Here is an 18,264-nt window from a genome sequence, read left to right as displayed (position 1 = left end):
TTAGTTTTAGTATAATAACCTTAGCGTCAATCCTTCATTTTCTACTTGTCTTAATCCCTAATAGAGTAGAAAACCCTTGATTTTTTTTAATCCAAATTCTATTATCTTCTACTTCAAAAAACCTATCTGGTTCTTGAGTTTTGAATGTTGAAGTAGATGAAATCTTGTTCTATGGCCGTACCTCTATATGGAATCATCCAAAAACATGATCAGATGCCGTAGGGATATTATGGTCAAAAATTGAAATATATATATTTTTGGATTTTAATTTTAAATTTGGGAGTTAATGACGATCCATTTTCAATGGCTTTACATCTCTAAATGGGTCTTCTAATCTAAAAAATCATTTTCTTTCATCTAATTTTGTTTAAAATCAAAATGAAGGATCAGGATTCATGTAAGAAGGTGACAGAAATCTTTAAGTGTTAGGTTAGATCCAATTTAGATGTAAATAAAATGGTTAAAATTTAATTATATCTAATCGGATCCAATTTAGATTTGGACACCAAATAAAAAATTCGAATCTAAATATGAATATATTGAGATCTAACTCAAATCCGACCCATTTTATGCCATGGGTTGCATATGAGAATATGGGTAACTAAGTGTGACTCTTTATTTAGTTTTTTTTTCTTATAAATTGTAGTTCGATGCACTAAGAATTGGGAGTTTGGCAATTTGAAGCGAATACATGTGAGGACTCGTTTCTCTAACTAAGATTAAAAAAAAAGATTGAAGATAAAGTACAGCCAAGAAAAACAATCGAAAAAAATGAAAGTTAACCATCGATTTAAAGAAGATAAGTGCCTTCCTATAGAGACTCAAAGTGGAAGTGTGCAGAGAACTATTGATTTTTCATGTATTTTAATTGAACTCACCAATAAAATGTGGCGAGTTTGACAATATATAAAAATTAATGACTCAATAATAAAAAGCGGTGAGTTCGACAATAAAAATGTTGATTTGATAATAAATATAAATTGGTGAGCTCGCCAATACTGAGGGACCATTAAGATTTTTTTTGTTTTTTTTACTAGATGGGCTGTTCAGAAATCGCTTAAGTTAAAGACACCCTGCCAGGTCTTTTAAGTAATTTCACCTTTAGAGTAACATTGTTGTGCACGTAACCATAAATGCTTCTCAAACGTATCTCGATGAAAAAAGTGTTTTCCTATATTTTTTTTTATTTAGGGAAAATTATGAAAAAAAATCTAAAAAATAATAATTATTTATCAAAAAGAATATAATTTTTTAAAAATTACAAAAAAGATAAAAAACCAGCCATTAAAAGGTCGGTATTTTTTTTCTTTCTCTTCTCTTCTCTTTCATCTTTAACTCGCCTATTTTTTTCATAAAAAAATTCAAATTTTTTTAAAAAAATCAACCATTAAAGGATTGATTTTTTTTCTCTCTTCTCTTCTCTTTCCTCTTTAACTCACTTATTTAAAAAAAAAAAAATCGACCATTTAATGACCAGTTTTTTTTCTTTCTCTTCTCTTCTCTCTCCTCTTTAACTCACTTATTTAAAAAAAAAAAAAATCAATCATTTAATGGCCAGTTTTTTTTCTCTCTCTTCTCTTCTCTCTCCTCTTTAACTCACTTATTTCTCTTTTTTAACTCACCTATTTAAAAAAAAAAATTCAAATTTAAAAAAAAAAATCAACCATTAAAGGATCGATTTTTTTTTTCTTTCTCTTCTCTTCTCTTCACTCTCCTCTTTAACTCACCTATTTAAAAAAAAAATCGATTTTTTTTTTAAATTGACCATTAAAGGGCCTGTTTTTTTTCTCTCTCCTCCACCTATTTTTTTTTTTTAAATTCGAAATTTAACTCACTTATTTTTTTTTAAAAAAATTCAAAATTTAACTCATCTATTTTTTTTCTCTCTCCCTCCTCGATCTCAACCACACAAAGTAGGTGATTTAAAGAGGAGAGAGAAGAGAAGAGAAATAGGTGAATTAAAGAGGAGAGAGAGAAAAAAACCACTCATTTAATGGTTGAATTTTTAAAAGAAATTCGAATTTTTTTTAAATAGATAAGTTAAAGAGGAGAGAAAAAAAATACCGGCCCTCTAATGGCCGGTTTTTTATCTTTTTTATAAATTTTCAAAAATTATATATTTTTTTTATAAATATATTTTTTTTTTTTTAAATTTTTTTCATAATTTTCCCTTTCATTTATTTGGCTGAAGTGGGAAAAACAACTTAAAGTTAACGAAGCTTTTCCAGACGGATTTGACGACAATGTGCACGTTGGAGAAACGCGGCAACAAATTCTTCCTAACCCTAATTGGTGACGATGAACACCGGTTCAACCCAACTCTCATCGACAAGATCCGGTCTCTTTTGAGCCAAATCCGAGCAGATGCCAAACCCGGTTCGGTTCTTATCACGACAGCTGAAGGTAAGTTCTTCTCCAACGGCTTGGATCTCGCCTGGGCACAAGCTACAGGATCCGCCAATTTCCGTGATCGGCTCTTCCACATTAGTGAAAGCTTCAAGCTGATCATCTCTGATATGATTTCTCTCCCACTTCCAACCATAGCCGCCGTAACTGGCCACGCAGCCGCCGCCGGATTCGTTCTCGCGCTGAGTCACGACTACGTTCTCATGAGGAACGACAAAGGATTCATCTACATGAGCGAGCTCGATATCGGGCTCAGTCTTTCGGATTATTTCAAGATTCTAATTAGATCAAAGATCTCATCCCCGATGGCTCGGCGTGATGTGCTGATGGGAGCCGCTAAGTTGAAGGCAGAGAAAGCCGTGGAGATGGGGATTATCGACTCGGCGCACGATAGCCCAGGAGAGACGGTGGAAGCTGCGGTGCGCCTGGGGGAGAAGTTAGCCTCTAGGAAGTGGAATGGTGAGGTGTATGCGGAGATTCGGAAGGGTACATTTGGAGAAGTCTGTCAAGTGCTTGGGTTGGTTGAGAAGGAGGGTTGGTTGAGAAGGAGGTAGTGGCCGCTCGTCTCTGAAAAGGGGGCAAAAATCAAGGGATTTTAGGTTATTTTACATTCCATTGGTCTATAAGACTTTATCTAGGTAAGGCCACGTCACTAGTTTGAAAGTATGATATGGTATCTCAATGCTCAAATAGCCGAATTGCTTTTCTAGGTTTACAACTACAAATAAATTAGGAGCAAGAATAGCCTCAAATCTTAATAAGAGTCATTGATCTCACTTGTGGCAAACAAAAACATGATCCATGATCCAATGCCAGGGATGTTGAGGACAAAATTCTATGAGTTTGAAAAAGAAAAAAAATTCTAGAAAAACTTATTTTTCACTCTTGAATTTTAATTTTAAGTTGTGTTCTGTAGTCGTTCATCTTCTAAATTTAGATAAAATCCAAAAAAATTGGTTTTTGTGTGTGTGTGCACGTCCGCATGTGTGTGCGTTTCTTTAACTTGTAAATTAGGTTTAGAAGTTTCGAAATTAGCTGATTTTTGATGAGGATGATCTCTTCACCTTAAAGGTCATTTTCACAAAAAATCAGTCAATTCTGGAGCTTCTAACCCATGTGTTTGAAAAATGTTTGACTCTCTTTAAGGCCTCCGAAGGCGCCCCTTGATAGACTTGTATTTGAGATGTCTTTTTAAATGCCCCTTGAGTTTTCGGGCCGCATCTTAACAACCAATTTAATAAATTCGTTCTTTCTTAATGCCTTCTCACCTATATAATGTTGAACTCAAATCCTCGATCTCAGTGATTCATGTTAGAAACGTGGAGATTGATAATTGTACCATGATCAATCTCAACAATTAGAATCATTCATCTTGATGGGTTTATTTTTTTGGAAGGTAATAGGGGGTGATAAGCGGATCCTATCTGACAAAAGAAGGTTAGAATCTTACACAGGATTTGCCTACAACATCCTCACTGATAATAGAAGCAAGAGGAGTAGGGAACTCAGAAGGAATTGAATTGGCGTGGCACTATGGAAAGAATTTAACAAGGATGCTAAGAAGTCAGCAACCCTATTAGTCTCCCTATAAAGGAAAGTGAATCTAATCTGTTAAAATGAGCTTGAGAGCTCCTTGATAGCATTGATCACCCTTCTAGCATACCATGGTCCCTTAGCTTGACCCTCGATAAACTGGACATCAAGCTTAGAATCAGAATCCACATTAAGCTTGTTTATTTGAAAGGAGATAGCCATATTCATCCCTTCTAGAATTGCGCTAAGCTCATGCATAAACACATTGTCTCCCACTGAACAGCTAGAGTGGGCTGCTAGAGGAGCCCCTTGATTATCTCTGACAATGGCCCCTTGACCCCCCAAAGAGACCTTTAAGAGTCATTGATATCAAGGGTGTGCCATCCTCAAGGGGGCTTTTTCCATTGACATTGGATGTATTTTTTGTGGGAGAATGTTGTATTGACAGCCTAAGAGTCAAAGAATTGTCTCAAGAAGGGGTTGTCATTAATCTTTAATTTTAAGAACGAGAATCTCATTCGAATATCATTGGTGGTCATTCTTTCCATCTGGGGAGATGTAAGGTATTCATTTTGAAAATTCTTTGGCATCATTCGAATAGGCTGCTTTTTTTAATAAAAAAAAACCTCGGTAGCTGAATCATTACCTCTCCAATTCCTTGTCATCGACTCTATTTCCAAGTCCCAAGTGGTTGGATCTCTAGATATAAGGGATGTTGATCCAGATCTGCTTAGTGAAGGGGCATGACCAAAATAGTTGGTCTCTATTTTCTTCATTAGCCCGACATAAGACACAAGACACAAGAAGCTTGATTCAACTTTCCTCTCCTCACTAACCAATCATGGGTTTTGAGGCTGCCACTAAAGCATAACTAAGAAATAAATTTTCATTTGAGCAATCTCCTGCCAAATCGAAGCTAAAGACCCTGAACCAAACCGAGGAAGGACCCATTCTCTATTTCTAATAAGGGCTTTTACCTTTGCTTTCATATTAATCCTAGAATCATAAGTCGTGTTAGATGGAAACACATCGAAAAGAATCATCTTGATGGTTTATGTTCATGTTCAAACATTGAGATCAATAATTTCCAATCATTCATCTTGATAATTGTAAAATGTTGGTCTTGACAATTGGAACAAAGGATAGTCTTAATGATTTGAATTGTTGATCTTGACAATTTGAATCATTGATCCCACTAATTGAAAAGGAGTGAGGGGCATTGAGGAAGAAATTTTTTACTAAGGGTGTGTTCGATTTCCCAAGGAATTGGGTTAGATTTCCATTTTTCATGGAAAATGGTATTTTTCAATGTTTGTTTGGAACTTTTTATGCCTTCTCGATTTTTTACATTAAATAATTATATAGATAAAAATTATTGGCGTCGAAACTATCCTAAAAGAATTTTTACATCTCTTTCATCTCAAGGATCTTATTTTCTTTATAAAAAAAAAAATAACGCAAAAATAAAATAATACAACATTCAAGAACAAAAAAAATACTAAAATGAAAATCTTGCATTGTAAGTAACCTCACAAATCTACCTCGAGTGATGAGAATCATAGATTCTTCAAAACGATGAATTTTTTTAATTCTTTTTTTTTTCCTAGAATAAAATAATAGATTTTTAGTTTAAAATTATAATGCATAGAAATCTATGACTATTAGGAAGATCTAGAAGTTTCTTACTTTAAATTTACGCCGAGAAATATTTGAAGAGTGTAGAAAATTGAGTTGGATTAAAGGTTTTGTATTGAATGCGATCGAAAACGCTATTTCTTTGATTCTGATTGAAGTTTACGATGAACTAAGCAATTTTCTCTTCTACATTGAAACCTAATGGGTCGTGTAGAGTTTTGTTTTACTAGAAGAGAACGTGTGAGATAGAGGATTAATTCTAAAATTTTCGTGAGTTTTAATATTTATCATGTTAAAAAGATGTAACGGTCATTATTTAATTTATTTTATTTTAATTAATTAAAAAATTTATGTCTTGAATTTTGATTTTCTCGATCTTATAATCTATTTCGATTAATTTTTTTATGCAGATCTAATGATATAATCAATTTCGAATATTTTTAAAATTAAAAAAAAAAAAAAAAATCTTTTATTTATTGACCTATGAATTTTTTTAAGTTATGTATTTAAAAATTTGGGACGTTACATTATTACCCGATTCCCGCAAGATATATTTAAACATCTCGATAATCTTTACTAAGATCAACAAAGGAAAAAAGAAAAATGATTCCAACTTATAATTGAAGGATTTAATTGAACATCTCTCTTTACCTTGAAAGTTTCCAAAGCGGAAGGTACGGCTCTGTTTTATTGAACTGTACTTGTGTTCCATCATAAATTTCAATCCACGACTCTTCTTTTAATTTTTGACTTACAAGAGATGGGATTCTTTCTGAGTTTCTTGTAATTGTGAGTTTCCTTAAAAAGAAAAGAAGACATCCAAGGAACTCTCAGTGGATTACCACATTGACAATCCAACACCACAGCCCTTTTGATTTCATAGAAAAATTAAGATGAAAAAAAAATAATTATTTTTAGACTCAACCCTCCAAAGGTTTTGATAATGAATGGCTTATTAACTTCCATGGAACTCTCAAATTTTAAATTAAAATTCAAGATAAAAATAAAGTTCATAGAATTTTTGTGATTTACAACGTGTGACATTGGATCATGTATTTGGACGCTGTAAGGTGAGCTCAACTACCCATAGTGACAATTGAAATCTTAACACTTTATATATAAAAAAACACCCTTATTTTATTAAGTAAATTACTTGAAGAAATCTTACTTTATGAACTTTATGAATAACACTACCCTGACTAATTTATTAAGATTTCAAATCTTACCATGTTGGACTCACATGGATTATCAAATTAGCAATGCAATTACTCAGACTTGCAGATTCCATAGAAAAACTCATATTAAAAAAAAAAAAATTTTGAGCTATCAAACTTCAAAATTTAAAATTAAAATTGATCGGTGAAAATATTGACTTTTGCTTTTCGAATTTCTTTTATATATATATATATATAAGGGAACAGATTAAGGGACATATGTAAAAACAATGTAACATTAATAAAATTTCAAAATATGGGTTAGAAGTTTCAGATTGAGATGATTTTTTGTGAGGATGATTTTTATGATGGGAAGATCATCTGGAAAAAAAAAAAAATCAATCCAATCTGAAATTTCTAACCCCACTAAAAGTGATTAAGAATGTGAATCGTCAATTTTTTGCCAATAATTTGTAAATCACTTTTGATGGATTTAGAAGCTTCAGATTAAGCTGATTTTTTTGTGAGGATGATCTTCTCATTATAGTGACCATCCTCGCAAAACATCAGCTCAATGCAAAACCTCTAACCCATATTTTGAAAAACTGTTGTTTTTACATATGTCCCATGAACCGCCCCCTATATATATATATTCTTAAAATTTTGTCTTTTATAACCCTGGGGTATCAGATTATGTGTTTAGATGCCACAAATTGATGTTGTTAGAATCCACTCCAAGGGATGTTCAACAATAGATTATGCATAAATTTGAATTTTATGGATGCTCACTCCAAGGTTCGCTCGGTAACAAACTTGATTAAGTGAGGTTTGGTGGGTAACAAACTTCATGAGAAAATAAATGTGTTTCTTATATTTTATAAGTAAATTAAGGACTATATTTGAAAATCTTTTCTAGGGTTTTTCTTTTTAACTCTCAAATTTGTTTATATTTTTCGTTTTGTTGTATTTTTTGAGAGAATTTCTATTACCACATCAATTTTTACTAAGAGCACTCCAAAATATGTAATAATTCTTTAGTGATTTCACATTCTGAACAAAAGTGGCCACCATTTTACCTTTTCCCATATTATTCGAGAGAGTTTCTAGTGCCACACCAATTTTTACTAAGAGCACCCCAAGATATGGGCTAATTCTCTAGTGATTTCACATGAATTGAGAAATTCTCGCCAAAACTTCACTATTTTTCATTTTCCAGTGTTATTTGAGAGTTTCTACTGCCAACCCAATTTTTACTAAGAGAATCCCAAGATATGTGCTAATTCTCCAGTGATTTTACATGAACTGAGAAGTTCTTGAGGCAACAATACATCAAGATTGTCAATGACTTTGACGAGGTTCTACTCCTTGGGGTTGGGGGTTTTGGTAAGGTAGCGACGACTTTTTATTTCGGGTTGGCTAAGACGGCCCCCTCATTGGATCACACACATATCACCACTGCTGTGGATGGTAGTTTTGGATATTTGGATCCGGGGTACTTCAGAAGGCAACAAGTGACCAAGAAATCTGATGTTTACTCCTTTGGTGTTGTATTGTTTGAGGTCCTCTGTGCATGGCCCGCCTTAAATTCAACATTTTTAAAGGAACAAATGAACTTGCTAGAGGGGGCTTTACGTCGCCAAAGAGGAGGCGTACTCTATCAAATAATCGACCCATTGCTGAAGGGAAAAGTTGCTCCGGAGTCTTCAAGAAGTTTCTAGAGACTGCTGAAAAGTGTGGGGCCTATAGAGGGATTGGCCAACCGGCAATGGGTGACATGTTATGGAACCTCGTGTTGAGTTTAGTCCCAAGTCGGACATTCACTGCCTTGTCTCTCTCTTAATAAGCCCCCTGGCCTTTTCACTCATTGTCAATTGATTTTGAGTTGGACCCCCCAAATTTATCATGGTCCCGGAGAGGGCCTTTCTCTCTTCCAAGTCATCCAATTCATATCTCCACGTGCTTTGACCTAGTCCAACTCACATGTGTGAGGCATATTGAATTTTGTCTCATATCGGACACTCATTGCCTTACATCGATTCAATTTTTGAGTGATGTCTATATTTTTGCACATCAATTTATTGAAAAGGCATTCTTTTTATCTACTTTTGTTTGTTTGATATATAAACCAAAAGTATAGTTTCAGATGAATGCAGATTGAATTGAAAAAGATGGAAGTGTAAATGTGTAATGGCAGTGAAGAAGCTATCAGATAAGCCAAATTAAGGAACCCATGAATTTGTTTGTGAAATAACTTCCCTTACTTTGTTGAAACATGAAAAATATTGTCCAACTTCTAGGACTGGTGCAGGGAGGATGACCAACTCTTTCTAATATTGTCCAAGCATGGGCTAGAAACATAGATTTCCTCGGGACACACAATTACACATCTTTGTAAATATGTACAATTGTGCATCCCAAGGAAAAATCTATGATTCTTACACCTACCACATTAAGGGCGTATAGAGGCGTATGTCGAAGTGAGCCTCAGGAAATCATTATTTAAATCTATCTGAGCAATTATTTAAATAAAATTAAAAAAAAAAAAAAAACCCACTTCCCTTGCAAACTCAATAAGATTTAAATCTTACTAATACAGGTTGTTGTCTAAATGGATTATAACAGTCCAACACAACCCTCTAAATTTCATAGAAAAAAAATAATAATAATAATTTCTTTTGAACTTGATCTAAGGTTTTGACAAATGGGCGACTATTGAACTTTCATGAAACTCTTAAGTTTTAAATTAAAATTTTTGATGGAAGTTATTTGTTTTTTTTCCCTTTTTTTTATTATTTAAAGTTGATAGAATTTTATTGTCTGCAACATGTTGCATTGGATCATGTATTTTGATAAGGACTAAGCTAGTAAGTTAGTCGGGCTCAATTTTATTGTGATGTAGATCCAAGGAATAGGAGTCATTTTAAATATGAAAATAATCGTGACATACCGCAAAATAGAAAGAGTCCACTTCAATCGGCTGACGTGGCATGTATAGGGAGGTTTTTTTTTCCTTGGGATACACATTTATGCATCCTTTACGAGAATTCATAGTTGTGTACTGCGAGGAAAAAGATGTATGATATCGTATCCATGCCACTTCAGCAGAGTATTGGCTGAGTGAAGGCTTTCTACTTAAAAATTCATTATTCATATAGAAAGTGTGGAAGTAGACAGTAGAGCCGTGGAATTGGAATCGTGTAAAGATGAAAATGGCGTGACATGCATACCAACAAAAAAAAAAAAAAAAAAACCACAATGGTTGGAAACATGATTTAAATCCTCTTTTTAAAGTGGAGGATAAAGATAAAGATAAAGATAAAGATAAAGATATTGGATAAAAAACACTAGTGCAGAGACCGAAGCATTCAGATCAGATCGACGCCATGTGCACGTTAACGATACGCGGTAACATCTTCTTCCTAACCCTAACTGGCTACGACGAACACCGGTTCAGCTCAACCCTCATCAAAGAAATTCAGTCCAATCTGAGAGAAGTTCGAGCATATGCTGAACCCGGTTCGGTTCTGATCACAACCGCTGAGGGTGAGTTCTTCTCCAACGGATTGGATCTCACCTGGCCCCAAGGTTATGTATCCGACCAACTCCGCGGTCGGCTCCACCACTTGGTCTTAAGCTTCAAGCCGATCGTGGACGATCTGTTCTCTCTCCCACTACCAACTGTAGCCGCCGTAACAGGCCACGCCGCCGCCGCTGGATTCACTTTCGCGCTGAGCCATGATTACGTCCTCATGAGCAAGGACAAGGGACTTCTCTACATGAGCGAGATCGATAACCGGCTCACTATTCCCGATTATTTCATGGCAGTTATGAAATCGAAGATCTCCTCACCGAATGCTCAGCGCAAACTGGAACTTCGCGCCACAGAGGTTAAGGCGGAGGAGGCAGTGGAGATGGGGATCATCGACTCGGTGCACGATAGTCCAGGAAAGACGGTTGAAGCTGCAGTGTGCCTGGGGGAGAAGTTGGCCTCTAAGAAGTGGAATGGTGAGGTGTTTGCGGGGATAAGGAAGGCTTCGTTTCCAGAAGCGTGTAACGTGCTTGGTTTGGTCGTGATGGAGGTAGTGGCCGATCGCCTTTGACAGTTAGAAACTAAAAATAAATGTATTTCTTATTTATTATTATTATTATTATTATTATTTTGCTTGGTGAGATTAGTGGTTAATAATTTACATTTAGTATAAGAACGGGTTCAAGGGGTTTGAACGTAGGACTTGAGAATCCTGATTTTCTCACGCCTCCTTTCACATACACCACCTGACGTGGCATGGGTTAGAACCCCTTAGGCTGTACATCTCCATAAATATGTGCAGGTGTGTATCGGAGGAAAAGAATCTATGATTCTAGCAAGTGTCACATATGGGGGCGTGTGTGAGGGGGGAGTCAGAAAATCATTATCGAGGTGGCACCCCATTTTTATGTCATGTGGCATTTTGGGTGACCTATCAACTGTATGGACATGTGGTCCATCTCTTGGTGAATATACACACCAAAAATCAATTTGATTGGTGATGTACATCCATTGATACTAGTGTTGTCTTAAGAATGATTTCTTATCGTTGGATTTAAACTTTTTTGCAAGAGCTTAAATCTATTGGATACAAGTTGTCAAACACTATGATTTTTTGTACGTGGGTTCACCAAGGGATGGACCATATATCTATATGATTATTGGGTCACCAAAAATTCCACGTGGCATAAAATGGGGTGCCACCTGACCTTGGTTAAGAACGGGACATAATTCTAGATGCCTACTCTATTTGAAAATCTTTTCTAGCTTTTTATCTTTACTTTCAAATTTGATAATATTTACTGTTATGTTTTATTATTTGAGTGAATTTTTATTGCCACGTCATTTTTGACTATGAGCACCCTAGGATATGTGTTAATTCTTTAATGATTTCAGATGACTTGAGAAGTTTTGAACAAAAGTTGTCACCATTTTCCCTTTTCCCGTATTATTTGAGAGAGTTTCTAATGCCATGCTAATTTTTACTTAGAGCACCCCAAGATATGGGTTAATTCTTCAGTGATTTCACATGAATTGTGAAGTTCTGACCAAAAGTTGCCGCTATGTAGTATTTACCCTTTTCCCATGTTACTTGAGAGAGTTTCTATTACCACCCTAATATTTACAAATGGTATGTTTGATTGCATATGGAAAATAGGGTGAAAAATCAATTTTTATGGAAAATGACATTTTTCATGTGTTTGGTACCATCCATGAAGTTTGGTTTATTTTTGGCACGTAAGGTCATGATGATGGCACAAAGCCAAGTACCATAATTATCACTAATTAGAGGAGGTGTGACGAGTGCAATGGTTAGACTATCTGCGGGATGAACATAAATGGGATCATTATTCGATCCATGTGGTTCGTTAATCTTAAACGAACTTCTAATATCTTTATGGTTTTTGGCCATTGAAGAAGCAAAGAAAAGGCCTAAGAATGAAAGAGGCTAAGAGAGATCAATGATGACCTACTCTGATACCATGTAAAGGTGCACACGATTTTGGATCTTTTTTAACTGAGAAATATTTCTTACCATTAAATTTATAGATGTAGAGATTACAAAGAAGGAAATATAGAACAATAAAGAATCTCTAAGATCTCTATACTATGATATTTACAAGTAAAGAGCATATAAAAATAGAATGTTGTAAATCAACCAACATTTAAAAATAGAATAAAAAAAAATTCAGATTTCAGAAGTTTTGTCCAGCATCTCTCCGTCATTGATTCAAAACTTTTGAATTTTGGCTATGGAATCTGAAATCTGAACCAAAACGAAATGGAAATAAAGCTTCTAAAGTCTGAATTTTAAAGGTGGACCACCTCCATTCAGACTTCAGAAATGTTACCAAACACACACTAACTCTTTTCAGTTCGTTATTTATTAGATCAATTTTCTTTTTTGCTAAATAAAATCATGTAAATTAACGCGGTCATTAATATTACTTGTAATTAACAGCCCATATTTTATGTTTTTGCTAAATAATATATGATTTAAAATATGAAATAAAGGAGTACATGAATCTTAATTCTAAATTCTAATGCTCTGCTTTTATATTTACAATGGAAGAAGTGCATGTGTTTCATGATCTAATGGTTGAATGTTTATTCTTTTATGTACTGGCAAACGAGAAGGAGAAGGAGAGAGAGACAATGGTAGAGCCAATCACAAGCGCACTACTTGAAATGCTTCTGCAACAAGTGTACGAGGAGAATAACTTCATATTTAGATTATCAAGTGAATTGGATAAAATGAAGAGTAAGCTTACAATAATGAAGTCCTTTCTATATGACGCGAACAAGCTTCAAAGAAATTACCCTAATTACAGCACTGTTAAGAGAACCTTGGATTACCTGAGGGAATTGGTTTATGATGCTGATGACATTCTATTAGATTGCCAAATTCGAGCTGTTTACCTCAAAGAGGTGGCATTCTTGCATTGCAGGATATCTCTCCATGAGTTAGCCTTCCGCTATCGAAAGGTAAGGGAAATTAAGAAAATTAACAAGAAAATAGATCAGTTGGTGAACGAATTAGGCATGTACCTTCGTCCAATCATGGTTCCGATGACTCAGAAGAGCGACGAAGAATGTAGTATTAGTATAAGATGGACCTCACCAGCTTTTGGCAATTCCATAGTAATCGGATTGGAAGACGCTACAGACAAGTTATTAGGGTGGATTCTCTCTATTAATGGGGAACAAAATCGAGTAGGGATTGTGGGGATGGGAGGTTTGGGGAAAACAACTATTGCCCAGAAAATCTTCAATGATAGACATGTGGTCGATCGATTTGAGAAAAGGATTTGGGTGTATTTGTCTCTAGTATTTGATATGAATGAGATCATGAAGAGCATTTTGAATCAATTAGGAGCCGATGAAAGTAGAACCGATCGGGGTGGGCTCCTTCATGAAATTTTGCAATCTCTAAAAAACAAGAATTATCTCATCGTATTTGATGATGTATGGAGAGTTGATGGTTGGTGGGATCAGGTATGCTCGGGACTTCCTAACGGGGATGGATGCAACAGTAGCATCATAATTACAACTAGAAATGAAGAAATTGCGAGATGTATGGGAGTTGTAGAAAGACGGATTCACCGACCCAAACTTCTTAATGAAAAAGATAGTTGGTCATTATTCTGCAAGGTTGCATTTTCGGCTAGCAAAGACACGGGTATGAACGTTCACTTTGAAGATGTGGGGAAGGAAATTGTGAAGAAATGTTGGGGCCTTCCCCTAGCAATCAAGATAATAGGAGGATTGTTATCAACCAAAACCTTGTCCCTCAGCGAGTGGGAAAGGATTAATTATGATTTTCGTGATAAAGCGTCGGATAAAGACATAACTGCTTTTCTCCGACTGAGCTATGACGAGCTCCCAGATCATCTTAAGCACTGTATACTATGTTTCTCTGTTTATCCTGAAGATTGTGAGATCAATGTTGAGCAGTTGGTCTATTGGTGGGCTGGAGAGGGTTTTGTCCGTGAAAAGGGAAACAAAACTGCATTAGAATTGGCAGTGGGATGCCTATCAGAATTGATCAGCAGATGCCTCGTTGAAGCTGTGAAATGTAGGGGTTACGATGGGAGAGTCTACACTTGCAAAATGCATGACATGGTGCGGGATTTGATCATTTCAAATGCAGCAGAACAGGCATTTTGCATCTTCGACATAAATAGCAAGCCAAAACCTGACATACTTTCCCGGCATTTGGGTTTTACAAGTGATCAAATAAATGACAAGCCTCTGAAGAACAATTCGAAGCTACGGGCATTGCTAGTGATGACAAGTTGTCCGTTTCATTTTCGTCGGAATACTGGATTAGCGACGGTCAGCTCCCTAAGAGTGTTGGATCTTTCATTCAATGAGCTCAATGGTGTTTCTATTGAGGATCTATTGGATTGGATCATATCACAAAACCGCCTAGCACATCTTAACCTACAGGGCATCGCTGACCTCAAAGAACTTCCAAATTCGATCATAAAGCTTCGAAACCTCCAGCATTTAGTTCTGAATGGATGCAGAAATCTAGAAAAGCTTCCCCCATGTATTACAACTTTACATAAGCTGACTGTATTGGATATATGGAATTGTTCTTTCCTTCAAAGCCTGCCCTATGGATTAGGGAAGCTCACCAACCTTCAAGAATTATCTGGATTGAAGCTCGCAAGTTCCCGTACAGATGGTTGTCGCCTTGGCGAGCTCAAAGGTCTGACCCAACTCAGAGTATTACGAATAAACATAACTGGTAAGGAAGAAATTGTGGATGATGAATTGATGGTTCTATCTCTGCTCACACAACTAAAGGTTTTATCCATTGACACCTATGAATGTGAGAAACAACAGATTTTACAAAAGTTGGATAAGCTGTCCCCACCACCACCACGTCTTCAAGAGCTTTATCTTCGGCACTACCATGGAGATGCTACCCCAAAATGGATCAATCCTTCTTCACTTCCTGAGTTACTATATCTTTGTATTGAGAATGGTGAACTTGAGTGCTTGAGCTCCAACTTCCGTGATACAGAGGATAAATCTTGGAAAATAGAGGGTCTATGTTTGAAGTACTTGCCCAGATTGATGATGGAATGGGGGACTGTGAAGAGCATAATGCCATTATTAAGGTATGTGGAGGTTAGCCATTGTCACATGTTGAAGTCATTCCCTTGTGAAGTTAATTATCATGGGGTCTGGAACAAGAAAGACATGGAAGAGAGCGAAGAGGAGACAATATTGGAGAGGTTGTGATCAATCAAGACAGATTTACATGGCAGGTTTAGCTGCAGCAGCATATAAGAAGAAATGTGTGAAATGTTTGGTTATTAAATCTGTGAGATTGTATTAACTAGTTTGCTGTGTTTGTTTTATATTGAGAATAGTAAGTATGATGTGTTTGTGGTGTTGCTTTGTATGTGTATATTAGGGAGGGCTATTATGTTGAAAGACATGTAAAAACTATATATTTTCATGTTAAATGTTGGCATTTTTATTGGGTGTGCAAATAATATGAGGGAGGTCAGGGCTTTCTTAGAAGTCTTGAAGTTGATCGCTATGGAAAGTAAGAAGATCGATCAATCGATTCTGACTCAAGGTTTCTTGTTAGGAAAATGCTGAAGTATTAAAACGTACATAGCTGACTTGGATGTATGTATGAAACCATAGATGCTTTTCATCGAGATATGAGTGAAAAGCATCTATGGTTATGTGTGCACCTCCACATCAACAATGTGAGAATCGATATACATTTCAATGTTACTCCAGCACAACTCTTGCCAATAGATTTTATCACTAAGAACTTACTGATAATCTTTGCTTATTTAACATATCTACCTTGAAACAGAGCTCCATGGCCCTAGGCAGGTGAAGGATTCCAATTCCAGTGATGGGCCACATGAATTGCTTCAACTTTTTCTTTTTTAGAAATCCACGTTCGGCGAGGTCTACTAAGATGAGTACTATAGGAAGTTATGCTTCGTCGCTACTTTTGTACCTTTGCCGTCACTTCTCATTTGCAGAGATCAAGACTACTGCCAATGACTTCGACGAGGCTCTACTCCTTGGGGTTGGGGGTTTTGGTAAGGTGGCGAAGATTTCTGATTTTGGGTTGGCTAAGATGGCCCCCTCATTGGATCACACACATATCACCACTGCTGTGGAGGGTAGTTTTGGATATTTGGATCCGGAGGACTTCAGAAGGCAACAAGTGACCAAGAAATCTGATGTTTGTTCATTTGATGTTGTATTGTTTGAGGTCCTCTGTGCATGGCACGTGTTAAATCCAACATTTTCGAAGGAACAAATGAGCTTGGCAGAGTGGGCCTTACATCGCCAAAGGGAAGGCGCACTCGATCAGATAATCACTGAAGGGAAAGGTTGCTCCGGAGTGCTTCAAGAAGTTTGTAGAGACCACTGAAAAGAGTGTGGCCTATAGGGAGATTGACCAACCAGCTATGGGCGATGTGCTGTGGAACCTCATGTTGAGCTTACTCCCACGTCGGACACTCATTGCCTTGTCTCTCTCCTTATAAACTCCTGGGCCTTTCCATTCATTGGCAATTGGTTTTAAGTTGGGACCCCCAAATTTATCATGGTATCAGGTCACCCAGTTCATATCTCCACGTGCTTTGGCCCGTTCGGCCCACACGTGCCGGGACATGTTGAGTTTAGTCCCACATCGGACACTCATTGTATTATCTCTCCTTGACAGTTTACTCTAGTACAAAAAAGACTTTAGACATCGATTTTTAAGTGATGTGTATATTTTTAGACATTGGTTAAAAAACTGAATGTCTATCAAGGAAATGTATAAAGTCGGAGAGTTTAGACATCGATTTTTAACTGAAGTCTAAAGTGTGAATTCAAGGAACCCAAGAATATGTTTGTGAAATAACTTCCCTTACTTTGTTGAAACAATAAAAATATTGCCCAACTTCTGGGACTTGTGTACACAGAGGATGACCAACTCTTTCTAATTTACAAGTTTATGGAAAACTATTCTTTCCAACATGCTTTATCTGGTAATCCAGAACAACTTCTCATTGATTGTTTAATTTTATTTTCCCCATAAAATGTGATGAGTAGAGATTGGGTGATCAAATGGTCTAGGATCTGAGTTTTTTCTCACCTATAGTAAGCCTGTTTTTAATAAGATTAATAGGTCTATGACAACGATTGAATTTAGGGATACTTATGAAAAAGTGATGAACTTTCGACGAATTTATGATTTTGATTCACTGTTCATTTTAATTACCAAAACGTGAACTATAACGAATTTGGAGGTTTTTAAAGTGATTATTTGGAAATAGTCACTTTAAACCTATGAAATCGTCACTAAAACTGTTGAATTTGTTACCGTTCTGATTTTTTTTTTTTTAACGAAAACGTGATCATTCACGTTTTTGTAATAAAATGAATAGTTAGTTGGAATCATAAATAACTTATTTTCAGCTCACGAAATGACAATTCACCATTGACTTTATCAACTAAGCTAATTGGCACATTCAAATTCTATGTGATTTTCGTGCAATTGTCGCGGAGATGTGTTATCCATTTGTTAAGGTAAATATGTACACTAATTCACCTTCTCATTGTGATTTGGAATGTACCGTGTCGTCCCTAATCACCATCGGATGAATCCACATGTGTTATTCGTTTAAGAAGGTTAAGAAAACTATGTAATATGAACTTAATCCCACTTATTTTCTTTCTTTTGAATCTTCAATGAGCTTGTTTAGGGAGAGTTTTCTTTCAATATTTGGGTCATCTATTATTTTTCTTGTCTACTTCCATCCACCTTTTCCAAACTCTGAACTCTTAGGTACATTATTCTTCTATTGCTTCCTTTGATTTGAATTATTTTGGGAGAATTTAAATAAGATATATTTACAAAAAAAGTGATCAACTCTTGACGAAATTACGACTCCAGTTCACCGTTCATTTTACTTACAAAAACATGAACTATAACTAATTTGGAGTTAAACCTGCGAAATAGTCAATTCGTTC

At 35.8% G+C, this 18,264-nt stretch overlaps 1 protein-coding gene and 2 pseudogenes across 1 annotated transcript; all 3 read left to right on the top strand.

Moving 5' to 3' along the window:
- Positions 1–2,163: 2,163 nt before the first annotated feature.
- On the top strand, positions 2,164–3,321 carry LOC147392309 (enoyl-CoA delta isomerase 2, peroxisomal pseudogene; annotated as a pseudogene).
- Positions 3,322–10,042: 6,721 nt separating this feature from the next.
- On the top strand, positions 10,043–15,737 carry LOC147392308 (disease resistance RPP13-like protein 4). Its single transcript, XM_086460033.1, has 2 exons — positions 10,043–10,807; positions 12,895–15,737. Exons 1-2 carry the CDS (start codon positions 10,112–10,114, stop codon positions 15,508–15,510), a joined length of 3,312 nt encoding a protein of 1,103 aa, XP_086316159.1. The 5' UTR covers positions 10,043–10,111; the 3' UTR covers positions 15,511–15,737.
- Positions 15,738–16,210: 473 nt separating this feature from the next.
- LOC147392307 (receptor-like protein kinase FERONIA pseudogene) lies at positions 16,211–16,675 on the top strand (annotated as a pseudogene).
- The last annotated feature ends 1,589 nt before the right edge of the window (positions 16,676–18,264 follow it).

Source organism: Akebia trifoliata, chromosome 11 (genome assembly GCF_017979445.1).
Source record: "Akebia trifoliata isolate Shusen 1 chromosome 11, ASM1797944v1, whole genome shotgun sequence".
In the NCBI taxonomy this organism is placed as follows: Eukaryota; Viridiplantae; Streptophyta; class Magnoliopsida; order Ranunculales; family Lardizabalaceae; genus Akebia; species Akebia trifoliata.
Note: the sequence above shows the minus strand (reverse complement) of the source record. Positions and strands in the feature narration are given on the sequence as shown.